This window comes from Dipodomys merriami, unplaced genomic scaffold, assembly GCF_024711535.1.
Source record: "Dipodomys merriami isolate MVZ:Mamm:240054 unplaced genomic scaffold, mDipMer1.0.p SCAF_6, whole genome shotgun sequence".
Classification (NCBI taxonomy): Eukaryota; Metazoa; Chordata; class Mammalia; order Rodentia; family Heteromyidae; genus Dipodomys; species Dipodomys merriami.
Genome location: NW_027206179.1, coordinates 12,290,265 through 12,316,577, shown reverse-complemented (window position 1 = coordinate 12,316,577; position 26,313 = coordinate 12,290,265). Strand labels below are relative to the sequence as shown.

The 26,313-nt window shown below is 53.2% G+C and overlaps 1 protein-coding gene across 3 annotated transcripts in view; it reads left to right on the top strand.

The window, feature by feature from the left end:
- Atp11a (ATPase phospholipid transporting 11A) overlaps positions 1-18,602 on the top strand; it is a 99,272-nt gene extending 80,670 nt beyond the window's left edge. The window contains exons 20-30 of one of the 3 annotated variants that reach the window (XM_070002594.1): positions 76-250; positions 1,837-1,939; positions 2,095-2,240; positions 2,745-2,804; positions 3,249-3,376; positions 4,967-5,102; positions 11,135-11,200; positions 11,777-11,880; positions 13,266-13,431; positions 16,606-16,709; positions 17,770-17,856. In XM_070002594.1, coding sequence (XP_069858695.1) covers positions 76-250; positions 1,837-1,939; positions 2,095-2,240; positions 2,745-2,804; positions 3,249-3,376; positions 4,967-5,102; positions 11,135-11,200; positions 11,777-11,880; positions 13,266-13,431; positions 16,606-16,698 — 1,177 coding nt within the window. In that variant the 3' untranslated portion in view covers positions 16,699-16,709; positions 17,770-17,856. Of the gene's footprint in view, positions 1-75; positions 251-1,836; positions 1,940-2,094; positions 2,241-2,744; positions 2,805-3,248; positions 3,377-4,966; positions 5,103-11,134; positions 11,201-11,776; positions 11,881-13,265; positions 13,432-14,685; positions 14,771-16,605; positions 16,710-17,769 lie in introns of all 3 variants that reach the window. The other 2 variants (XM_070002595.1, XM_070002593.1) reach the window with 2 other exon arrangements.
- Positions 18,603-26,313: the final 7,711 nt, after the last annotated feature.

Here is a 26,313-nt window from a genome sequence, read left to right as displayed (position 1 = left end):
GTAGATTCCCCAGAGTGTAGTGTTCTCAAATGTGTAGGCTTAGTGACTGATCTTTCTGTTTCTATGATCTCATAGACTTTCAACAGACATGCATGACTACGGTTTAATCATCGATGGAGCCGCACTGTCCTTAATAATGAAGCCACGAGAAGATGGGAGTTCCAGCAACTACCGCGAGCTCTTCCTGGAGATCTGCCGGAACTGCAGCGCTGTGCTGTGCTGCCGCATGGCGCCTCTGCAGAAGGCCCAGGTCACAGCCCTTTCTGTTCCTCTGCGGTGGAGGGTGGGAGACCCTAGAACAACTTCGAGAAAGTGAGGCAAAAATGCTATGTAAAAACTAAATTTTAATCACTAGAGTTTTTTTTTTTTTTGGTCAGTTGTGGGGACTGAACTCTGGGTGTGGGTGCTATCCCTCAGTTCTTCAGCTCAAGGCTAGCTTTCTACCACTTGAGCCACAGCGCCACTTCCTACTTTTTCTGTTTATGTGGTGCTGAGGAATGGAACCCAGGACCTCATACATGAGAGGCAGTTACTATACCACTGTTACTATACCACTGAGCCATCTTTCCAGCCCCCAAAACTGAATTTTAGATCTCTTGAGAAGCAGTGAGTCCAGTGGACCCTGGAGAGAGACACCATGTGGGGCTCACAAATATCGACCCACAAGGGTCTCCCGGTGGGGAGACAATGCTGACTGACCTGTGCCACCCATAGGCAGCAGTGCGTCTGCCTTCAGAATGTTAGAAGATGAGGTTAGCCTCGTTTTACAAGCTGGGCTATCTCGTCCAAAAGTATGCAGGACTTGTCTGTTGTACTCCAAATTATGCCTCTGCACTCCCCATTCTTGTGGAAAACGTACCTGAAACATTTCTTAAATGCTTTCTAATGCATCATGGAACACACATGATAGGGCTGGGTTGCTCCGGTGCCTTGAAGTGGACGGTCTGGTTTCAGGACGCCACATTTTAGGTGCAGTGCACTGGTTCACCTTGCATTGTTCATGAAAGGAACTCATACCTGCTTAGCCTGGAGAATGAGACTACACAGACTGAGAAATGGGTCTCAGGAGGCCCCTCAGTCACCCGCTCCGCTAACCTATCAGCATCCCCATGGGACTCTCAAAGAAGATAAGCTGAAATAGCTGGGAGTTGAGGGGCTCTATTCCCACTCCAAGCTCTCCTCTACAGAACCTATAACCATTTCCAGAAGTTAGCTTGTTTGTTCAAGTGGTGCTGAAAAGTTTAATGGGAGCAAACGTGTGCTTCAGCCTCTCACGTTGAACCCAGAAGCTGACCGCACTCCTATCTCTCAGGCCTTGGGCTCCACACAGTTGCACATGGATACATGGGCAAGGCACGCGGATGGGGAAACAGAAATTGACCAAACACTTAGAAATTATTCATTGCGTTAAGTCGCTAGATTTGATTTTTTTACACCTGACAGGTTGAAAATTAAAATCGTATCAGGATCACTTAAACTGTTTTTTTTACTTGGTACTACATCCCTTGGGACTGCATCACAGTACCATGTCACAGAACGCAAAGTCGGTTTGTGCGGGCTACTTGGATTCGGAAGTGTGAGGACAGCTCTGCACAGCCCTCCAGTCAGGGCACTGCAGTCCACTCTTAGTAACCCTACTGGGCTTCATCTTGCTTTCACTATGAACAGGATTTTGTCCTCTATGGAAGAATTGAGTGTCCTAAATTAGCTCTTTTCAAACAACTTTTTCCTCTTTGTAGACTAACTTTGCATATTAGCTTTGCCTACTAGTAATTAACTGGTTCTTTTTTTTAAAAAATGAAATTGACAACATTTCTACATTTATTTACTTTCCAGATTGTTAAGTTAATCAAATTTTCAAAAGAGCACCCTATCACATTAGCCATTGGTGATGGAGCAAACGACGTCAGCATGATCCTGGAGGCCCACGTGGGTATAGGTACGCTGTCGCTGTCAGATAGGGGTCCATTGCAGTGGTGCACAGAGAACCTCTGGGCAGCCACCTGTGGTTAGCGCATGGGTGGTGGGGACACCGTGGGTGCGGCCCTTGCCTCCATGGGCTCTGCTCACCAGCCTGCCCTTCCTCCCTCCCAGGCGTCATTGGCAAGGAGGGCCGACAGGCGGCAAGGAACAGCGACTATGCAATACCGAAGTTCAAACACTTGAAGAAGATGCTTCTTGTTCACGGGCATTTCTATTACATTAGGATATCTGAGCTTGTGCAGTACTTCTTTTATAAGGTAGGACGATGCCTTTTCTGCTCATCCAGTGGCATGTAGCACTGGACGCAGTGGTCTCTGTCAAGGCAGGCCATCTCTACCATGGTCCTTCACCTAAAAATAAAAGTGACTGTCGGGGCACCTCGGCCCCTCTGCTGCATGACACATCAGGCTCCATGCATGGAGCTTCTAGCTCCTTAAGAAACAGGAAGAATCAGTTGTGGGATGTTGGGTGATAGTCCTCTGTTTCCCCCACTAGGCAGGCAGTGTCTTTGCTGCCACTGTCTTGGCTCCATTAACTAACTCTTTATGTTGTTTCTGCTCAGGATAGCACAACAGTCAGAGTAGTTGCGCACACATTTTAGTCATCATTGTAATTAGAAATACAGAAGCCCATTGTGTTGTTTTGTAAGGTCCACCCCTGGAGCCCCTGTGTGGGCAGCAGGCTGCACCTACCATGCTGGGAGCCCCGGGCAGGCCTGGCCCCTCGCCTGTACCCACTAACACTGGTGGCTTGCCTTTCAGAATGTCTGCTTCATTTTCCCTCAGTTTTTATACCAGTTCTTCTGTGGATTCTCACAGCAGGTGAGTCCTATGTCCTAAGTGGGAAGTTTGCCTGATCCTGATCCTGGGGAGGTTTCCTGGGGAGCGAGGACTTGGGATATGCGAATGAAGGAGGGGGGCAGAAATGTGGATATGAGACCTCAGGCAGGTGAGGCCCCCTCTGTCCCCCCCACCCCCACAGCATCTGGGCCAGCAGACCCAAGCTGGAGGTGGTGATCACAGTTACAGGCTTTGAGACTCTGAGCAGGTTTGCAAGAGTAGAGCTGTTGTTTAGCCCTGCCTGGTGGATAGGGTGGGTGGAGCTTTCACAATTGCCCTGGGCCTTGTTTCTGTGGAAAGAACGGCTCTTGACAAGTATTTTGCACTGCTTGTGCTGCTTTGTAAATTAGAAAATACCATCATAGTGAGCCAACACAACTGTGAAAGTGCCTGGGGTGCTGTTCAGCTGACTTTTCCTCCCTGCAGACTTTGTACGATACTGCGTATCTGACTCTCTACAATATCAGCTTCACTTCCCTGCCCATTCTTCTGTACAGCCTGATGGAGCAACATGTCAGCATGGATGTGCTGAAGAGAGACCCAACCCTTTACAGGTGTGCACCCAGACCCTCTGCACACATAGCACAGACCTTGTGAGTAGGCAGGACTGATTTCTCCCAGGAGTTGCCTGGCAGATGTTAAAAAACAGAAACACCCAAAACCAGCTCATAAGGCTCATTTCTACAGGCGGTCTTCACACAGAAGGGAGGTCTTCACACAGGAGGCACACACAGGAGACACACACACAGGAGACACACACAGGAGGCACATAGGAGGCCTTCACACAGGAGGTCTTCACACAGGAGGTTTTCACACAGGAGGCACACAAAAGAGGCCTTCACACAGGAGTCCTTCACACAGGAGGCACACACAGGAAGTCTTTACACAGGAGGTCTTCACCCAGAAGGCCTTCACACTGGAGGCAAACATAAGAGGCCTTCACACAGGAGGCCTTCACACAGGAGGCACACACAGGAAGTCTTCACACAGGAGTCCTTCACACAGGAGGCCTTCATACAGGAGGCACAAGACCTTGCAGCACAGGTGAATGTGGATTGTTCTGTTCTTCACTCGCTTTGCTGCTAGGGAGTTGGGGAGCAGCCACGGGACTGTGCTGACCCTCCTAAAGCCCGGAGGCTCGTAGCCCACACTGCCCTGTGGTTGGTCCAGTTCAGAAGGGCTCACTGGTCCCATGTGTGTGCTCTTTACTCCTGAGTTTTATTGTTTTTGTTCTAAGTAATAAGGAAAAGATTCACAACTGCTCCAGGATCTTTGGCAGCTTCAGTATCCTCGTGCATTGTGTGTGTGTGTGTGTGTGTGTGTGTGTGTGTGTGCTGCAGCTTGAACTCAGGGCCTTGTACACTTTCTTGGCTTGCTCACAGAGGACAGTACTCTTGCCACTGGAGCCTCTCCTCCTGCCAGCACTTTGGTTGTTTGACTAGAAATGGATTTCCTTGAACCTCTGATCCCAGACTTCAGAGTAGCTAGGACTTTGTGTGTGTGTCTCCAGCACCTGGCTTGTAGCAGCCTTTTAAATTAAGCTCTAGTTTTTAGACCATTTAGACACACATGTAGCTGTAAGAAATAAGTACTACTGGGAAGTGCCTATGCTTTTTTCTAGTTTCCCCCTGTGGTTCAGGTCAGAGGCTGCCACAGCCAGCCAACATCAGGTTCATCTTTCACCACCTCCTGACTTCCCAGGGTCACCTGTACAGCTATATGTACAAGTGAGCATGTGCACAGTTAGTTCTCAATCTCCACCTATATTGGTCCCAGAGCCACTCCACCCTTAGCCTCTCTGCCTCTGTTAGAGCACTTGGCCACATAAGCAGCCTTGACATTTAAAGATCTAGAAGCTGCCCATTGCTTGAGACATGAATCCAAGGTGACACTGTAGCTGAGACCTGGTGGGGTGCACAGTAGGCCCAGGTTCTCTGACATCACATGTGTGTTAGTTACTTTCAGAAGACAGGATGTGCACATCTTGTAATGACATTACAGTTTAGTGTTGATGGGAAAATTTGGCATCAGACTTGTGTGCTGCCATGCAGGGGTGGTTACTGCAGAGGTGGAAGTGGCACGCATGGGCAGGTCTGTGCAATGTCACAGTGTCATTAATATTTTCTATCTCTTTCCTTATACAGAGACATCGCCAAGAACGCACTGCTCCGCTGGCGGGTGTTCATTTACTGGACATTCCTAGGAGTATTTGATGCGTTGGTATTTTTCTTTGGTGCTTATTTCATGTTTGAAAACACTCCAGTGACCAGCAACGGACAGGTCAGTCCTGAGCTTGATCTTGTTGGCTTGCCTGCTTAGTCATAAACCCCACCTGTGTGGTCATTTTGTGAGAACAGCAGTACAGCTCAGCCTGGGGTTAGGTGGTGGGCCCCTGTGTGTGGCAGGACATGTTACATCAGTGTGGCGGCTGTGCCATTCCGCAGGCAGCCGCTGACAGCTGTGGATTCATTCCTTGGGTTTGCCCGGCTGATTTGTAACTTTACCTTCCACCCTTAGCTAGTGACAATTCCATTCAGGCCTGGCTCTTCCCTGTGGGAGTTGGTGTGGTCTCTCCTGGGACTGCTTCTGTGTGCCTCCTTTGCAATGAGTAAATCTGTAGTTTTCTAGTGGACGTTCAGCGCTAGTTGTTTGCGTACTTTCTGGGGTTTGTTTTATGCGTATCTCGCTTTTTTCTCTTTGCCACTTGCCTCACTTCCACCCTCAGATAATGACCACCAACACACACATGGTAAGACAATCTGGGTTTGTCCTCTCTGTGTTTTTTGGAGTGCCTTACAAATAAAATATTTCTCGAAAATATTTTCAAACGTGACTCCTTCTGTGTGTTTTGTCGGTAGAGATGCTGTTAGCCGCTCCTACCTCCCCTGGCGTCAGAGCTGCGCACACGCGTTCTGACCGCCTCCCAGGTGGGTCCTCTCCTGGATCTGTGTTGGGGCTGCAGTGGAGACTGGCTGTGTTCAATGGCCTCCATATGCCACTGTAAATGAGGATATAGGTGGCTTGTTGGGGACCCTGCTCTGGTGGCTGCCTTCACTGGCCAGGGTGGCCGAGAGGCGTCAGGCAGTCCTTACATTGTCCCCAAGGTACCAGACTGGATGTTCAGACAGACACTGCTTGAGCATCAGAAAAAATCCCTCTCAGCCACCACTTCAGGGCAGCAAATGAAACAGAAATGCTTTACATTTCTCGTTTAACCCCATTACCACTCCCCTCCCCACTGTTGTCTGCCCTGTGTCCATCCTCTAGACTATTGCAGTGAAACCTGAAACTGGGTGCATGTCCTGGCTGTGTGTTTACCCCTTGTTTCTCTTTGCTCATTACAAAATGGTGCTGATATCTTTCATTATTAGTTAATTCACTTTGGCTAAATCAGTTCTGATAATTTGAAACTTCACTTCTCTAAAAATGTGATGTTTTTCTCTCATTGATCCTTTGTCTCAGCTTACTTTAATCAGCCAGCTTCTGAGTGCTGCCAGACTTTATGTGTAGATAGAGCTACTGTGGGTTCTCACAGATTTGTCCATGCTCAGGCTTTAGATTTGTGTCTTGTCTGTATTTTAAACATCTGTCCTGAGGACTTGACTCCACACCATGATGGTGTTTTGTCTCAGTTCAGTCCCTGTCAGCGTGCGGTTGCTGGCCTGAGGAGGTTAGAAGCAAGTTTTTGCAAGGTCAGATGATAGTGAGAGGCGGGCTCAGAACTCAGGCCATGATTTGTGCCAGCATCTGCCTGGTCCTTGCTGCCTTGAGTACCTGTGGTCCCAGCATCTCAAGGACAGTGGCAGCCACTCCCTGTTCCAGAAGGGTGAGCAGAGTGCTGTGTCCAGCCTTCCCAGAGCTGCCCACCATGCCCCTCCCATCCTCTCCCACTTGCTGTGGCTGCAGCTGGCTGGTGAGTACGCCCCGCGGGGAATTATAGGGTGCCCTGCCCACAAGACTCATCCTCCACCCCCTGCACCTGCAGGTCTCCTCCTGGGAGGATGCACCTTGGTGGCCCTGCTGTGTCCCCACCTGTCACATGACTGTCATCAGCCTTATTAGTCAGATCTTGAAATGAGAAGAGAACAGAGTTCAAGGCAGGAGTGCACGGGGCCAGTGTAGCAGCCCTCAGAGCCTGCCACTGATGGAGGACTTCAATGGCCCTCTTCCATACATGCTGGCCTGATGGTAGAGGCTTAGAGGGCAAGACAGGCCTCTCATTACATAAGTGCTCCTGAGAATCTTGGGTCAGGAACATGGGCAGTGCCCAGGGCACCAGAATCAGGCATGGAGACAGGATGCTGCGAGGTACCAGGCTCTGAGCAGACCTGGGGCTGGACTGAACCTGGCCCCAGGCATCAATAGGCCTTCAGAAGTGATTCAGGGGAAGGCGTTGGAGGAATTCGGATTACCAAGCCCCCTCTGTGGGCAGCGAGTGGCCAGTGGATACCTCTGCCTCCATCTCTGGATATGTGCTGCCCACTCTGCCCCAGGCTTCTGGGGCCCCTCTTCCTGGACAGATTAGTGTGTGTGTCTAGGGCAATGAGGTTGTTCACTTACACTACTAAACTAAAAGCAGTGTCTCAGGCAGGTTTTTCAAGTCAGTAGCATTGACCAGGTCAGGTTGACCTGGTCCTGGGGTCACAGCTTGGTGATTGTGATCTCAGTGTTTACTGTGGTGACCTGGTCCTGAGGTCGCAGCTTGGCAATTGTGATCTCAGTTCACTATGGTGACCTGGTCCTGGGGTCACAGCTTGGCGATTGTGATCTCTATTCACTGTGGTGATCTGGTCCTGAGGTCACAGCTTGGCAATTGTGATCTTGTTCACTGTCATGACCTGGTCCTGAGCTCACAGGTTGGCAGTTGTGATCTCAGTGTTCACTGTGGTGACCTGGTCCTGAGGTCACAGCTTGGTGATTGTGATCTCAGTGTTCACTGTGGTGACCTGGTCCTGAGGTCGCAGCTTAGTGATTGTGATCTCTGTTCACTGTGGTGACCTGGTCTTGGGGTCACAGCTTGGCGATTGTGATCTCAGTGTTTGCTGCCAATCTAGGTTATATTGTATAGATGAGGCGGTTTATAAGCCTCATTCTTCTTGTGAGTGCGAGGGGAAAACGACTTATTTTTAAGGACTAGTGAATATTTATAGAGCACATGTGATATTGAGGGAGCAGAGAATTATCAACATGATTGTAAAAGACATCTTATTTAGGAGCATTTTCTTCCCAGACATCAAATGCCGTGATGATTTCTCATTCTGGCTCCCCAGAGGCAGTAACTGCTCCTGCTGAGCAGAGCTGTTCCTGCACAGGCACCCAGGCCAGAAGGTAGCTGAGATGGGGTTGTCAGTGTTGGGTGATCACAGGCAGTTGATGGGTCATGCAATGCAAAGGTGGTGTGACTGTGACCTCTAGAAGATCCAGCCATGTCTGTTGTGAGATACTTCTGCACAAAGAGATTAAGTTGATTTTAGTTGCAGGGTTTTTTTGAGCAGAAATATCCCATGAAAATGCTTCTCCTCAAAGGGAATGGTTGGTCAAAGTAATGGCGCTAGACTGGTGCCAAGTGTAGAGGACTCTGACCCAAGGACAGAACTTCATGACTGGCTCAGCTATCAGCCACACCATCAGTGGGGGTGTGCTATGGATGTGTGAGTCAGTGACCTGCGGTGGAGGTGTGAGTCATTGACTGTCAGTGGAGGTATGCTGTGGAGGTGTGAATTAGTGGAGGTATGCTGTGGAGGTGTGAGTCAGTGACCCATGGTGGAGGTGTGAGTGACCCACGGTAGAGGTGTGCTGTGGAGGTGTGAGTCAGTGACCCATGGTGGAGGTGTAGAGGTGTGAGTCAGTGAGCCACGGTAGAGGTGTGCTGTGGTGGTGTGAGTCAGTGACCCACGGTGGAGGTGTGCTATGGAGGTGTGAGTCAGTGACCCATGGTGGAGGTGTGCTGTGGAGGTGTGAGTCAGTGACCCATGGTGGAGGTATGTTGTGGAAGTGTTAGTTGTCAGAAAGTGTTTTCTCAGTAGGACAATGCTGAAGAGGTCACAAACCTTATAATTTGGAGGTGGGAAAAGATGTCTTTGGCAGCCCTGAGAAGGGGTACCAGTATCCTGGGACTTACTCCCACTTCTCACCCAGATCCTGATGGAATCATGGGCCTGGGCAGCTGAAGGAGTTGGGGCTCCCAAGAGATAGCTCCAGACCATCTGTCTCAGGAAGCTGGTACCACCAGCTGAGGACCATGGACTCAGGGAGAGTAGGCCATTGTGCTTTCTGGCTTTCACACTGAGGAGGCTGTGCCTCATTTCTGTCTGCCCAGAGGACTGTGGTGGTGCATGTTTCCTGGACTTGGGGCTGAACAGCACCCTAAGTTGGACGTTCACTACACCTCAGGAGACTTAGCAGGAAGGAGGCTGAGGGACTATTTCCTGCCTTATAAGCAAGCACGGGGAAGGGGCGGGGGGGCCGGCGGACTGCTGAAGGTTAAAGGGCAGCCCAGATGTGTGACATCATTCCCTTGACTCCTACACACCTTGGCCACAGAGTGCTCTTGCCTGGTTTCCTTAGAGCCCACTGTGTTTCCTCCCTCACTGTGATTCCTGCGGGGTACGGTGTGGACAGCTCTCTTCCAGTTGCTCAAGCCCATAGCCGCTCACTCTCACCCTTATTCCTGGCTGCAGAGGTGAACTCCAGAGGGGAGATCACTAGGATTTGAACTCAGGCTTGCTAAGCAGGTGCTCCACCACTGAACCATGTCTCCAGCCCTTTTATTGTGCTCACTGGCTTTGAGAGGTCTTGCTCTCTGTCCTGAGCAGTGCATAAACTTCAGTCTTCTGGTTTTGAGGTCCTGCCATAGCTAGGACGCAGGCACACCACTCCACCCCCCCCACCCCCCACCCCCGCCACTGCCTTTTCTGTATTGCAGTGGAGTCCTGTGAACTCTGCTCTGAGATGGGCTAGAATGGTGTTCCAGTCTCAGCTTCCCAAGTAGCCTGGACAGATTGAGCTACTGTGCCTGGCCAGAGAGCACTGTGACAAGTGTCCATCGAGTTTTTGAATAGACACTGGCCCTTTGGGGCCGGGTCTTCCTCCCAGGAGGCGTCCTGTGCACTTTGGAGCCAAGTCTTCCTCCCAGGATGTGTCCTGTGCACTTTGGGACTGTGTCTGCCTCTCTGGATGCGTCCTGTGTGCTTGGCCTTGTGTTGGCCTCAGCCCATTGGCTGCAGCAGCATGCTATCCCAGCACCCACAGGGGCCAAAGGGATAATCAGAAATGTCTACTGAAGTGGCTGGGCGTCCCAGGGCTGTCATCTGGCTGAGGAGCACTGTGGGCTGGAAGTTTCCAAGTCACCATAGGACAAAGGGAGCAGAAGTCGTTGGATTCCTTGAGTAAAGTCCTAACACTTTCACATGGCAGGCATCCCTCCCCCAGTGTTCCCTCCCCCCTCACACGGGCACTGAGTTGTGAGGCACGCTGTAAGCATAATTCTTTGATTTAAAGTAACTAAGGAAAGCCATTAGTGTCTAGCACTTTGAATCTGTGTAAACTAGGACTCATTTTCTTTTACGAAGAAGTACTAGGAATTCTTTCAGAACCACAGTTTGTGGACCAAGCTGTAAGTGCCTGCTTACGGGAAACAGCCATTCCAGGAAGCCTTCTGGGTTGCAGCCTCGAACTGCAGTGTCTGCATCTAGGAGGAAACGTGTCACCAGGACTCCCGCCCGTACTCCTGAGAGGGCAGCCCCACAGCCTGCAGTCTTCCCTTCCTCGTGGGTCTGGCTGGCTATTGGTGGCTCTGGCTGTAGGGCTGGTCTCTGGAAGGGTGGTTTCTGTCTGACTCTGTCCCACCTGTCTGCTGCTTCTCTGTCTTGCTGTTTTCCCTGGAGGGCCCACCTTGATGCTGTCTCCCGTGTGTCTGGGTATCCCTGGCTGTTACCCCAGCAGTGGGCAGCTCATGCTTCCCTGAGCTTGTTCTTGAGCCAGACAGAGCAGGGAATGGGGTGAATGTCTCTTTGACAGAAAATGGAGTAGGAGGTGCCCAAGTTTGTCCCATGTACTTACCTAACTCCGTTGGGAGGGGCTCTCTGTGCGTGGCAGAGGCCATTTGCCCTGTGCAGATACTGAGGTCAGCAGCAGGGCTGGTAGGAGGTCTGATGGGCAGCCTGGAGTCGGTCTGCATCACTCAGCTGACTAGGGCTTCCCCAGCCACATCTCCATAATCTTTGGGCCAGTGTGCATAAGCCAAGAGGTATAGAACGAGTATGCAGGAGGACAGAGTGGGGTCACAAGCTCACCAACTCTCTTCCCCACAGATGTTTGGGAACTGGACCTTCGGGACCCTGGTGTTCACCGTGATGGTGTTCACCGTTACTCTGAAGGTGAGTAGCAGCACCTAGAGGTGTCCACATGGTAGGGTAGGGGTGGTGCCCACTACCTGAGCCCTTGCACCCCTGTCCAGGGCCCCTGGGTCCCCAGGGAACCTGGGTGATGCTACACACAAACCTGAAGAATGGCTCAGGAGTGAAGGAAGTGATGAGGCTCTCCTTTGGAAAGGGAAAGGAGTCTTTGTGACAGGATTCACTTATTTAAATGAGATGTAGCCCCATCAATATGATCGAAGTGTAACTTTGTGTGGACAGATGAGCACATTTTGAAAATACCAGCCCTATTTGAAGTCCAGTCGAACTTTGTAAGGAGACTGAGTTGACAGAGATGCAGGCAGGTCTCCTGTGTTCGTGTGACCATTGTCATGGCCATTGACAGCAGCTTGGCCTGCCACACTTGCCCCCCAAGGTCCCAGGGGCTGCCTGCAGCGGAAGCCAGGGTTTGGTCTGAATTTTCCCAGAAAGCTCTGTGTAGACACTGGTTGTTGGTGAGTTTGGGTTCTGGCTTTGCAATCTCTTCTGTGGATGTCCAGAGAGGGCACCGTTAACAGCCTCTTCTTCTCCCTGCAGCTGGCATTGGACACACACTACTGGACCTGGATCAACCACTTTGTCATCTGGGGGTCACTGCTGTTCTACATCGTCTTCTCCTTGCTCTGGGGAGGGATAATCTGGTAAGAAGCGGGAAGCTATCAGGGGATGAGTACTGCTTAGCACCTTGCCTTCAGGGCCGGGTCAGTGCTTGGGGGTGTGCCTGCTGGCCAGCCCTCGCCGTCTGCGCCTGCTGCTCAGCAGGATGCCTGCGGCTGAGTGGTTGCTAATAAATGTGAGCTTCTTTATCCCAGAGCTCTGAAGGCTGGAAGTCAGAGAGCAAGGCTCCAGCATCTCCTGGGCACCTGGGGAGGACCCTTTGCTCTACCCGACACGCCAAGGCTGTCACATGAGGGGCAGTGTTCCAGCTCCACTAACACCACTGGGGCCCCACCTCAGGGCCTCACCTAGTCCTATCACCTTCCAAAGGCCACTTGGGTCACAGGTCCAAATGGGCTTTGTAGGACACATTTAATCCAGAGCCCTGGGATGCTCCCTGCTAAGACATGCTCTCCCAGAAGGGGAGGCACCATTACAGGCTGTGGTGGGCTACAGGACACAGGCAGCAAGCTGCAGCTCTGGAAAGTCAGGGATAGACAGCAGGGGCACAACCAGCAAGCTGCAGCCCTGGAAGGCCAAAGACAACCTCAGAGAAAGTTGTCGTTTGCAATGAAGTGAGGGACGTCCCCACCGTTGAGCGTGCCTCCTCTAGTGAGGCCCTGTCGGCCTGGGTCTCCACACCGCATGCTCTGCACACCACAGTAACAGCTGCCACACTGTAGGCGGATCAGCAAGCTGGCGTCTGGGTCACAGCAGCCTCCGGTCCTAAGAGCAGGAAAGCGCTTTCCCAAAGTGGCTGCACGTAAAAAGGCCCTGGAGCAGACGGAAGTCTGAGCAGATCAGGGCCCTGCGGGAATGGGTCCGCACCGTGTTAGTTGGGGTCTTGGTGGGCCCCAGCCTCTTCCTGGTCATCTTCCAACCGTAAATCTGTGTTCCCCTAGAGAGGAGCTGCCTCCAAGAATCAGTGAAATGTTTTTTGTGGCCCATGCTCTCCTCCTCCCCACAGTGTGGCCAGCTGGAGCCCTCTTGTGTTCAAAAGACATATCACAGGCTCCCAGAGCCTGGGGAAGGCTGAGAGGAAGGTCTAGATGGTTCCCCAGCCCTGACCAGAGCCGCAGAACCCGAGTCCTGATGGCTGGGAAGCCGGGAATCTGAGGGGCTTTCTTCCTCAGCCTCTGCCCTGGGCAAGGCCCCAGGGACCCCTGTTTCTTGGGATGTTTCTTGGGATGTGCATATCCTCCCTCCCTTTCCCGCTCATCAGACCCCCATGTTCTTAACAAGGAGGAGCCTGACAGATTGATAGTGAGTGGGTGCGGTGGCTCGTCCAGTGCAGCCTCCAAAGGAAGGGACAGAGACGCGTATCAGTGTCCCTTCTGCACGGTCTGACCTCACCGTCTCCCTCTCACAGGCCTTTCCTTAGCTACCAAAGGATGTACTATGTGTTCATACACATGCTGTCCAGCGGGCCCTCCTGGCTAGCCATTGTCCTGCTCATCATCGTCAGCCTCCTCCCGGACGTGCTGAAGAAGGTCCTGTGCAGGCAGCTGTGGCCCACAGCAACTGAGAAAACCCAGGTACGTAGCCTGCCGCTCCAGCCCACTCACCTGAGTACCTAGGCTACAGCAGGGAAGTAATAGCTGAGATAGAGCATGGAAGGTTTAGGTTTCATAACACCAATCATTCTCATCCTACTAATGTAATCCTAATGATGCATGATTTGAAACATTAAGTCTAATGAATGTCAAGAAAAACGACATTTAATTTGATGTTTATACCTAATCAGGGGATACAAGAAAAGAATCAGAGAACAAGGGTTAAATACAAAAATTAATTTTTTTAAATCCACAAAAACCTGAATTAATCATCACTTTTAAAGATTAAATCCTGTTGTCTTTAAGGGTGTGAATATGACCCAGTTTGCATTAACACCAGGGAACCCTGGCCCTGGGGCAGCTGCTTGTTTTACACCCTCCCAAAGTGGCCAAGAGCTCAGGAAGAGCCGTCACACAGCCATGCTGTGAAGTAGGTATGGTGAGGACTTGGCCCTGGCCCATGTGAGCTAAGCGTGCTCGGGCCTTTGCCATGTGGACCAAGCCACGTCTCACCAGGATATTGGCAACATCCACTGTGACCAACCTTTAAGGAATGTCTGATCAGACTATCTAATCTCCCATGAGATGGAGGCCAGTGCAGGGGACCTCCATGGAACCCCATGGAAGGGGGAAGGCAGTGGCCACAGCAACTCCTGTGAGTGGGAGCCAGCCCGACCCATGCCACCAGATGCAGACACCAGGACTCCAGTCCCTGGGTAGTGCTAGCAGGCCACATTGAGGGTGAAAAACAGGCAGACCTGCCCTACTGCTGATCCCAAAGTGGGACTGGCTTGTAGGCATTCCTAGAACCTTGCTGACTCAGATGCTGAGAGCCATGCCACCTGCTCCACTCTCCACCCTTTATGTCATGGCTGTCGAGCAGGCCTGCCAGAGCAGGCATTTGTCTAGAGTTTTGCCTGGGCCTGCCACAGACCCCGCTCTGTGAGAGGCTGCTGGGTGGGCATCCTGAGGAGGGGGATGGGGATGTTGTCCCTGCAGTGTGTGCAGGCCTGCTGCTGAGCCGAGAGAGGCAGCCTACTAGGCATAAAGCCAGGAGGGAGCGGGCGGCATCATGGAGAGTCCTGTGCTTCACACTGTGTGCGCAGGACAGTGGCTTGAATGCGCTAGGAAATGTTTGCCTATAACCAACTCACCTGTCTTCTCTCTTTCCTCCTCTTTGTCCTCCATGCTTTGCCTAAATAACCACCACTTGTGTAATCGCTCCCCGGCCCACAGGCCCGGAACCGGTGCCGTTCGGTTGAGCAGCCCACCGTCTTTATGCTTTCCCAGACCACCAGTGGTCTCAGTTTCTGACCAACAGGTGACCTTCTCCGCCTTTTCCTAAGCTGGGGGCCATGGCCACGGCCACGGGGGGACTTAGTGCTGAGACCAGTGCACACAGTGACACGTAGACAGTAAGCAGCTCACCCACTGACTAGGCTACACCCTCTTCGGCAGCAGCCCGGTGTCCATCAGCAAGTTTAGTGCTCCTGCTCAGTGCTCCCCGCGCCACTGGGGCTCAGGAGTTCAGGCCCAGGCCCACCCTGAGCAGTCCATACAGCCTGCAAGCAGCCTTGCCAGCCAGAACACAGCAGCCACAGTGTAGCCCTTCTCTGCCTGTCCCTGGGACCGTAGCAAGGCTGCTCACCTACACTTCTGAGGGGGCAGGGGAACTGAGGAAGATCCAGAGGGAGCAGTTTGCTCACAGACCCACAGAGCATCGCAGGCTGAGGCCCCCTGACTGTGAGCACATACGTGCCAGAGTCCCTTTCCACCATTTTTAAAAGATTTTCAGAAAAAGCCTTCTCCTGGGCTTTCAGTGACCTCCACAGCCCTCTGGACATCTGAGCCAGGACAGGCTGACCATGTCTGGAAGAGGCGCTGTGACTGTTCAACTTTCGTTCCCCAGCGCGGACATGGCTCCCAGAGCTGCCCAGGCCAGCGGTGCCAACACATGTGTCTGCATTCTTGCCCTCCTATCCCACTCCTGAAGCAGGACATTCTAGAGCAAAGGACAGGTGTTTCTCCCCCTTTCAGTGGCAGTTCATCTTTTATAGCTTTTAAACTAACAAGACAGTATATTTTTAAGGCCAAGTAAACCATTGAAATTTTAGAATAAATATATACATAATTTCGGCCTACTGTTGGATGAGATGGTTAAGAGCACTGATAAATGCTTAGGAAACGGATAAGCACATGGAAGCAGCTAAGTGTGGGCCTTCCGTGCATTCACGGAAGCTAGACTCCACCTGCTGAGCAAGCCTCGGCCTCAGATGGGAGCACAGAGGCCTTGCTGCACAAGTTCCAGGCACACATCACAGACAAGTGCTCTGTTCACATAAAGCCATTCTGCAAAACTTTGGAGGAACCAACGGTGTCAAGCCCTGGTGGAGTGGATTTTTCCAGACAGCAGGGTGCATGCTGTCTGTACACTGTCCACACACAGTGCAGTGCACACCCTCCCTCCCTGTCTGTTCCCATTGGGTCGTGCAATATCTTCTGCAGCACCCGCTGTGAGGTTGCCGCTCCTCCCCCACTCCCTCTCCTCACTGGTCACTCACCAGTTCCAACCTGCCTCTGCAATTCCAACCTGTACCTCTTCGAGTCTGCGATTCCAACCTGTACCTCTTCAGCTCCTCCAGTGCCCTCGCTCCTTGTTCTTGAGGGCTAGAAGCCTTGTGTTCAGGTGCCACCCAGGCCCAGGCCTGAGCTGACTGTCTTTAGGACATGGGTCCGAGTCAGGACACTCCACCTGTAGGGCAGGATGGACAGACACTGCCCCTGGCTCAGCCCAGAAAGTGGACCACATGCTCAGAGGGGGCAGGGCTGAAAGTGCTCCCTGCATCCACAGTTGTGTTAGGGCCAGCAGCCTCCAGCTACTGCCCTTGGGTGGTTCCTTAGCTCTGCCACCAGCTCTGCTCCTGGCACAGGTATCTCAGGGGAGCACCTTTTGGAGAGCAGTCTGTTGTCCTTACCAAGAAACAGCTTGGAAGCCATGTCTGGTGGCAGCACTTTGCAGGCACTGTAAACAATGCAGGAGTGTGGAAACAGTACCGGCCGGTGCCCACAGGGCCACGGTGTGCAGCAGCCCAGGCACCGGACGCCGGCCCCCGCCCACCGCAGGCCTAGGTCTCAGTGTCTTTCCTCGCCTTGCAGAGGAGTGCACAGCTCAAAGCTCCAGTCGATGCCACGCCGAGCCGCGACGGGCCACTTCTGAAGAACCTCTTAGCGCGGCCGAGGCACGCGTAGCTCAGCACTAGGTAACTGAGGCCGCTGCCTGTGTGCACGGCCAGTGTGCGGTGACTCTCAGACTGTCCGTTTTTCCTCCAAAGTTTTGCTGTGTTGTGCCTTTTCTATAACAGAGCTTCATGATGGAAACACAACACACACATACACATCCATGCACACAATTTGTGTCCCAGGTAAGTGACACAGCTGAGAGCTGCTTGCGTAAGGAGCCTGGGCACCTCTCCTGGGATTGTGTGGGGAACACAGGCACACAGTCTCCTGCCGCTGTGCAAGCTTGCTGTGACCACAGCGGGCTGCTGCAGGAAGCCACACAGGCCACTGTGTCAGGAAACACTAGGCTGAGGGCATGCTGGTCAGCACGTGTGTTCCATGTCTGAGTGTTCAGAGCCTTTCCGCCTTCTCTGAACATGGTGGTGTTTACAAGAAGGCCTTGTGCCCACCCCTGGGCACTGACAGCCACAGGGGGTGAGCCCTCTGCACTGACCATCTGCCAAAATGGCCTGAGATGGTAGAGGACCTAGGGGTGCTAGTGTTGGGTAGAGGTCCCGTGGGTGTTGGTGTTGGGTAGAGACGTTGGGTAGATCCCATGGGTTCTGGTGTCAGGCAGAGGTCCCATGGGTGCTGGTGTCGGGTAGAGGTCCCATGGGTTCTGGTGTCAGGCAGAGATCCCATGGGTTCTGTTGTTGAGTAGAGATCCCATGGGTTCTAGTGTCAGGTAGAGGTCCCGTGGGTTCTGGTGTCAGGCAGAGATCCCATGGGTTCTGTTGTTGAGTAGAGATCCCATGAGTTCTGGTGTCAGGTAGAGGTCCCGTGGGTTCTGGTGTCAGGTAGAGATCCCATGGGTTCTGGTGTTGGGTAGAGACTGGGTTCTAGTATCAGGCATAGACTGTGGGTTCTTGTGTCTGGTAGAGATCCCGTGGATTCTGGTGTCAGGCAGAGATCCCGTGGGTTCTGGTGTCAGACAGAGATCCCGTGGGTTCTGGTGTCAGGTAGAGGTCCCGTGGGCACTGATGTTGGGTAGATCAGCCACAAGAACTGCCAGTTGACTGTGTCTTCTGTTCTCTTTGGCAGAACGTGCAGTTCCAGAACCATGTCTCAGAATTCACCCCTCTTACCTCTTTGCAGAGCCCCAGCTCTCAGCACCCTGGGTGCGTGGTCACCCCACGTGGCTCTTTCCCTAGGCCCGTGACCTGTGTATTCTGGAGGAGCGAGGAGTACTCTGCTCTCTCGCCCTTCCCAGGCCTCCCAGCCTACTGCAGATCCAGTGTGAGGCTTGGCTGCTGGGGGTCCGACCTGGAGACCCCACACAATGGCCCCGGACCCTAAGAATACCCCAGGGGCATGGTGCAGACTGCATGCTGGCGTGGAGCACTGCAGTCTGTGTCCTGGGCCTGGTGGCTCTGCATCCTGTGGACTGTGAAAAGGGACCCTTGCCCTGGTCCTGTCTTGTGTCCTGCCGCACAAGGCTGACCCTGCTTGGGTGTCTGCCCTCCTGTCACTGTCGTTGTCTGCTGTCCCTCGAAGAACCGTCCACTGGTCTGTGGCCCTGTGGGTCCATGTCCGTCCTGCAATCATGTCCTTCTGCTCCACACTGGCCATTCTCCTGAGAACTCTGTCCTTCTCCCGTGGGAAGTGGCCATGTCAAGCATGGCTGGTGGTGTCTGCGCTTGACCCACAGCCCTGTGGTGCCCACATCCAAGTCTAAGTGATTTCTCCAGCTGTGTCCAATTTGTGTCTAAGCAGCGGCTCAAGGCCAGGACTTCAGTCCCCAGCACTTGCTGCTCTGGAGGAGGACCTTGTGGGGGGACAGGCCGCACAGCCAGACCAGCCCCTCAAAAGCATTGCAGCAGCCACCTGCTACTCACCGGGGTGACAGGTTCGGTGTGCCTGGTTGCAAAACTGGGTGATGGAGGAGTGGCTTGGATACCTGGGAAGACCTGCCCTCAGCTGGGGTGAGCCTGGCCCCCGAAACCTGTCCCAACCCCATGTGGCCCTCTGGTCCTGGCAGCAGCGCCCTGCTCAGCACCTCCCGTGCCAGCGTGCCAGTGAACCACCCACCGCTCCCTCCTTGCAAGCCCTCCTGTGCCCGAGGATTCCGTCCAGGGTTTTTTTGGGTGAATGGGCAATCAGAATGCTGCTAGACTGCGGAGTTCCTGTTACTTCCAACACCATGATTTCTACTTATAGAAGAATATGCAATTAGCCTTAATGTTCTTAACTTAGAGAAGGTTTCAGTGTGAGGCTCAAGCCTCAGACGTGAATTAGAAGGCCTTAGCCCAGGGCAGCTGCAGCTGGCCGCGCAGCAGCTGGCAGGGGTGGTGATGGCGTCGTGGCTCCATCTCCGCTCGAGAGCTGATACTTGGGACTGCAGATGCGACTTGTGTGTTTGAGCTGGGGGGGGGGGGGCGGGTTAAAGCAGGAGCAGGGGTCGGGGGAGGGCAGCAGGAGAGAAAGCACCACACCAAAGATGGGGGTCGGAAGAGGCAGCTCCCCATTCCTGCCCACCCTCCGTGCCCACCCACCTGGCGGTGGTCTCTGTGCCGTGCTGGATCCCGCTGACCCCGCAAATGGTGGTGTGTGCATTTTTACAGCCCTTTTTAAGAACTCGATAACCCGGGGTGGGGGTGCAGAGTCTCTGTTTAGTTCACAAATGATTTGTAATGTATTTTTTTAGGAATCTTAAAATTGCCTTTGCACTGAAATATTTTCATAGCTGTTTATATTTCTTATGTGTTAATGTATCCTGGTTTTTAAAGTGTGTTTTTAAAGCTTTCATTTATTAAGTTTATGAAAATTTGGCCACTTTATGTTTAAATTCAAAAGAGAGTTTGGGCTGAGTGTTTCAATATCCAATGAGTGATATTTGAGGTTTGGTTTTACTCTCAGCATGCATGTTTCTCAGAATTTCTGAGGGCAAAGTGAGCTGTGCACTGTAAGAGCACAATGATTTCCTCTGACTTTTTTTTTATCACAGTCCTAATTTAATCAGTTTTGTTGGTTTTTAATTTCCATCAGCCTTAAAAATAGAAGAATCTTGCTTGAGGGTTGGGTTCTGTGTGGGATTTGTCGCCTTTCGGCTCAGGAGCTCAGGTCTCGGCATGAAGGCACCGGACTTCTTGGGAAATTATTAAATGAGTGTGCCTAATTATCTTAAATAGACGAGAGGCGTGAGGTAAAGAATAAGGGGAGGAAGAACCCGGCAAAACGACATTTCAGATATCATTTAGTACAACTTTCCACCTCACAGTGACTGGATTGACTTGCCCTAAACCAACCTTAGAGCACATAATCTCAACTCTAAAGCTAATTCTTAGCCTTGGAGATCTTGTTTGCTGTCACACATGTTAGTAACTTATCACTTTACTGTATTCATGAGCGGTCCTAAGTCTCAGCCCATCCCCTGTGGTAGTGGCCATGTTGTCTTCTTAGTTTCATCTCCACACAGCTGGGCACGTGTGCCAGCCTGCAGCCCTGCAGTCAGAGGTGCACAAGACCCTTGCCTGTGCCTGCACTCTGTCCTGTGTCCCCATGCTCCGGCTCCTTTCCAAGGACGCTATGCAGGGCGCTGGCCACAACTCTGGGCGAAGATGTGTGGGGCTGCACTCACCTGCCGGCTCTGTGAGCTTCTCCCCACGCCTGGGCCTCCGGAAGTGCTACTTCCCAGCCCTGTCCTCCCTCACTCACATGTCACAAAAGGGGCCACCAGGCAGGCCTGCCTAGGCTACACACTGCTTCTGGGAGCAGGGGCCGGACCCTGCCACATGCCAGCTAGCAATGGGCACCCTTGACTCCAGGTCCCAGTGACCCCTTCCTGAGCACAAGCAGAGCCAAGGGCACCAGGGAGGGCCTGACAAGATGAGGTGCTGGGGGCTGAGGCTGGAGAAGCCAGGTGGGCACGGCCAACGGCACCTGTAGCTCACTGAAGAGCGTCTCGCTGTCATGGCTCTGCATGGCTCGGGTCGCCCAGATACTGGAGGAAGCCCGGCCTGGGCTGTGCACGGCCACGTTTCTGCGTTCGCACTGACGGTGCTGAACTAACAACCACGTTTATTTCAACTTCCTGTTATTTATTGGCAATGCAATGTATCAGCCCCGTGTGTGCTACCTTTCTTTTGGAAGTTACCCATTTATAACTAAGTACAGGACGACTGTCCATGAAGGCAATCCTTTTCTAAGCTCAAGGGGTGGATGAACAGGAACTGAAGCCGTGCTGAAACAAAGCTTTAATGAAGATCTGTTGGAAGTATTATGGAAGTGTGATTCTACTTTTGCAGAAAAAAAAAATCTAAAGATCAATTTATATAGCTTTATTTTTTACCTTATCAAAGTATATAGAATTTTAATATGCATATATTGTCTCTGACATAAAATTATAATGTGTCTGTATTACCATTAAAATGTCTACTCATTCTGTGATGTTAAAAGAGAGAATCATCAAAAATGTACTTAACATGAATGGTATCTATAACTGTCATCAATACTGGAGTTTATTTTTAAATTAGCAAATGTAGTAGATACATTTAACATAAATCATCTCCAAACAGTAATGTTTAACTGATAATCCATTAATCTGCTTTGAAACGTTCATTGTGAATTAAACCAAATCAAATATGTCCATAGTTTATTTTGTGTTCTGCTGTGTTTAGCTTTCATTTCTGTTGGCAAAGTACCACTCGCGAATCTTAGTTACTTTTGACTTTTCTGTAGACCATCTGCTCAGGAACCTGGATCTGCCTACAATAAAGGAAGATCTGCTGTGGCTTTGTGAGCACATGGGATTGCGTGGGCTGCACCTGCGGTTTCTGCTGGTAGAGGCCGGGTGTTTCCTGGAGGACAGCCTAGCGGGTCAGAATCTAGCCGCCCTGCAGGTTTGCTGAACAGCAGCCTGCCAGACAGGTGCAGGACAGACGGCAGCCTGCCGGGCAGCAGCCTGCCGGGAGGCTTCCACCTCCCATTGCCAAGCCCCAGAGTTTTCTGTGGCCAGGCCCAAAGCCCCGGTGCTGCTGTCTGCTCCAAGGCCTTGGGGACACCAGCCCACCCAGAACAGAGACCTGGGGGAGCTCCCTCTATCCCCTCCATACCCCATTATCACACCCAAGGCCCCAGCCTGGCCTTCTCTCCTGTCCAGCATCTGCCCACACTCCTCTCCAGCCTTGCTGCTGAGCAGTTAGCTCTCTCTCCCTTCCCTGCCACACAGGCTCTGCGTGCTGTGTGGAGACCCCGGGAGCCCCTGGGAGCTCGGGGCTTTTGCCCACTGAGACTTCATAAGTCAGCCTTGTGGCCCTTGAGTCCCTGGCCTCACCCCTGCCAGCACCCCTTGGGCTCCTGAGCTAGACTCTGCCTCAGAGAACAGGTCCCTGTGGCTTCCTCGTCATGGGTTCCGTGATCCCAGCTCCCACCAGAGCATTCACCCTCAATGGGGTAGGGCTGGGTAGGGTGGGCCTCCATCCCTGTGTAGAACTGGGGGTGGGAATGAGCCTTTGGCTCCATGAGGGCCATGTTTGTGGCCTTCTCTGCATGTGGGCACCATGGCCATGGCCTCCTGTGCACATGGGGCTGTGGCCTGTGCACATGGGGCTATGGCTGTGGCCTCCTTGTGCGTGGGGGCTGTGGCCATGGCTGCCTGTGCATTGGGCACCACGTCCATGGCCTCTGCATGTGGGCACCATGTCCATAGCCTCTTGTGCGCATGGGCACCTTATCCATGGCCTGTGTGCATGGGTGCCATGCCCGTGGTCTCCTGTGTGCGTGGGTGCCATGCCTATGGCCTCCTATGTGCGTGGGCACTGTGTCCGTGATCTGTGTGTGTGCATGGCCTCCTGTGTGCATGAGCACCGTGTCCGTGGCCTCCTGTATGCGTGGGCACTGTGTCCATGGCCTCTGTGCACATGGGCACCATGTCAGTGGCCTCCTGTGTGTGTAGGCACCGTGTCCATGGCCTCTGTGCGCATGAGCACCATGTCAGTGGCCTCCTGTGTGCATGGGCACCGCGTCCATGGCCTCTGTGCGCATGGGTGCTTTGGCTGTGGCCTATGCACAGGGCTGTGGCTGTGGCCTCCTGTGCATGTGATCACCTTGTCTGTGGCCTCCTGTGTGCATCCATGGCCTCCTTCGTGCTTGGTCACTGTGTCTGGCCTCCTGTGCATGTGGGGCTGTGGCAGTGGCCTCATGTGTGCGTGGGCGCCATGTCTGTGGCCTCCTGTGTGCGTAGGCCTCCTGTGTCCATGGCCTCGTGGGGGGGGGGCTGTGGCTGTGGCCTGTACGTGTGGCACTGCAGCCATGGCCTCCTATGCATGTAAGCATCGTGTCTATGGCCTCCTGTGCACTGGGCACCATGTCCATGGCCTCCTGTGTGCTTGGGCACCATGTGCGTGGCCTCCTTGTGTGTGGGCACTGTGCCCATGGCTTTCTGTGGGGGGCTGTGGCCATGGCCTCCTGTGTGCGTGGGTGCCACGTCCTTGGGCTGCCCTCCAGCTTTCTGCTCTCTGGGGTTGCCTTTGTGTCTTGTCTATGGGAGCTGAGCCCAGCTTTCCCACTGCTACCTCCTGTTGGAGCAGCAGTGGAGAGGGTAGGCTGTGTCTAGAGGAGGGAGAGGAGAAAATGTGGGTTTCCTGGGTCTGCAGAGCTGAGGCCCCCCAGCCCATCAGTGGCTGCTGCCCATCAGATAAAGCCAGGAGAGGGGGGTGTCCCCTGCCTGGGGGTAAGAGGGGGGGTGCTCCTAGACTAAGCTGCCCTCCAGCGGGCAGAGATCTGGGTCCACCTGCCAGGATGCTTTGATGAAGTGTTCGGGTGCCTGTGGAACATTCTCGGTCACAGTTGACAGATGCCAGCCCCGAGCTGTTTCCTAGAGTACTGTTCCCTAGAGTATAGTGCGCCTTAAAACGAGTTACACAAGCCAGATGCCAGTGTCACACGCCTGGCATCCTAGCTACTCAGGAGGCTGAGATCTAACGATCGAGGTTCAAAGCCAGGTTGTGCAGAAAAGTCCATGAGACTCTCATCTCCAGATAATCACCATAAAGCCAGAAGTGGAACTATGGCTCCAGTGGTAGAACTAACCTTGAGAATAAAATCTAAGGAAGAGAATCTAAGCCCTGAGTTCAAGCTCCAATACTGGCACACAACACCACAAAAACTACTTACCTTTGAAAACAGTTGTCTACTGATGCTCATCCACTTGTTTAAGAGTCAAGTAAATGAAAGAGTGTTTAAGATGATTAGGAATATGACCTGGAGAATTTCAGATAATTTTAATACCTTTAGAATTGTCAATAGCCTCAGCTCGAGTTAATGGATTAGGTAAGAGTTTATGTCGTTTATACATGATTGCGGTTTCTCTGAATGCTTATCAAGCAGTTAAGAAAAGAGAATACCTGTTACCAGGGCTGAAGCTATCAGTAGTGCTGGGTATCCGCCACTGGCTGGCGGTAGGAGGAGGTGCGTGGTTGTGGCACCGGTGAGCGGGCGGAAGGGGTCTGCGCCGGAGCACCATCACCCACCACCAAGTCTGGATCTTGGCTGAGCCACCACACAGCGCTAGGTACTTGCTGCTGGCTGAATGCTCTTCTTGGGTTACCAGAACCAAGTGTGAGAACTGGACACCAACGGGAACCTCCCCTCCCTGCTCTGGGGGGCAGGAATGCCAGTTCCACAGGCCCTTCCTTAAGGGGCAATTAGCTGCAAACCCAAGTCCCTCTCTGTGGCCCTGGGGGCCCAAGGTGGTGGGCCACAGTGGTGCCCGCCTGCAGACCTACTTCTAAGAAGGTGTGTGGGTGGCTGCAGCTCCACCTGCTGCTGCCTCAAGTCCACATACAAACCACACAGCCATCCAGCTGGCCTCGAACACCTAGGTGCTGCCAGGCTCTGCCAGCCCGAAGGCCACTTTCCCGGGGAGCCAGGCCTGGTCAGGGGACACCACAGCCAACCTTGGGGCCATCCTGAGCTGTGCGATGGAATGTGAGCTTTCAGCCCAGGAGGCAGAGGTAGTGACCCATCCTTCTCAGGAGTATGGAAACCCACCGTACTGCCATCTGAGAATGCATACACGTCCATGTGCACACATGGACACACACACTCCTGACCCTGGCACTCTCCAGTTTCCTGCCCCTCACAGAAGCCTCACTGAACTTTGTTGTGCTAGTCTGCCCTTCTTCAGGTGTCTGGGGTCCCAGGATACAAAAGGCCCCTCACCTCTCCTGCTAACAAAGCCAGCAGGCCCTGCAGGGAGGGACAGGCCAGAAGGGCTTTGTCCCCCTTAGATCAGCCTTTTTTTTTTTTTTCTTTTGCCTTCCTACATCTGCAGTTGCTGTGTAACATAGCTTACATGCCTTCCCTCAGATTCCACTCTACACATTAACATGGTTTTGGAGTGTCATTGTAAATGGCGCTGGTTTTAGTTAGTGGATACTAGTTGTACAAAAGGATTTCCTGTGGTAGCTGATCCATGAGTCTGTGCTTCGATCAGATTAACCCACCATTATGAATCACTTCTGTGCGCTCCCTCCTCCCCACTCCTCCACAAATGAAGCCCTGCTGCTGCCTTTCCCTCCCCCACCCCCAGCACTTTGAATGGCAGCAGCCCTGGGGTCTGTCCCCAACTCTCTGTCCTGGTTACAAGATGCAGACAGGCTTCTAAGGGGCAACTGCAGGGTGCTGTGACACAGACAGCCGTCACTTTCTTTTCAACTGGTTACTGGTGGTGTGGCAGGCGGGGTGAGCCTAGCCCCTGCCATGGGGGTCACAACCAGGGCACAGGCCACTCCCCATAGTCTTCTTCCTGTGGCCACAGCTGCTGGCACACCAGTGGGTGTTCAGGGCTGCCCCCTTTATGGCTTCTGTTGCTGCTCTGCACCTGTCAGGCTGGTGAAGTGTCCTTCACCACATCCTGGGAGATGGGACATCGTTTCAGAGGCATGCAGGCCCTGGGAAGGCTGTCCTGACACTTCGGGGAGAGGGTGCTTCTGGGAGGATGTCTGTCAGGGCCTGCCCTCAAAGGCTCCGAGGAGTCCAGGGCTGGCACCCCACTGGGCAGGCGGGGAGCTCTCCCACAGCCAGCTTGCCAGCCCTCCCAAGCTCCCTTGCTGCCATCGTGTGGGTGTTTGCCAGGATCATCTCCAACAGGAGGCCAAGCTGCTCCAGGGGGGCACTGAACCCTGCGAGCCGGTCACCCTCCAGGCCCCAGGCACAGCTGGTCAGTGCCTAACCCTGAGGACATGGGGCACTGAACGGGGTGGGGAGGGGAACATGGGGGGCATGGGGAGGGAGGACATGGGGGCAGGGGATAGGGCAGGTCAGGGCTGGTGGCTGGGAGTGCCCAGGAGGGAGGTGTCTCCCGGGGGGAGTTGTGTGTGCCATCCTCCCCAGGGCCCTGCGCCCTTGTGGGTCCTGTGTAGAGCCTGAGGCAGCAGTGAGGTCCGGCCCAGCTCTCCCCTCCCCCCAGGGGCCTCACTCCCCCCCCCCATCCCCTGGCTTGGTGGCAAGGCTCTGGCACTGAAAGCACCTGCAGTCTTCTCTGCCATGTGAGTTGGTGTGGGGGCCTGGGGCATGAGGGATAGGGTGTGGGGGCCAGGGCATGGGGGGATGGGATGTGGGAGGCCAGGGTGTGGGGGCCAGGGT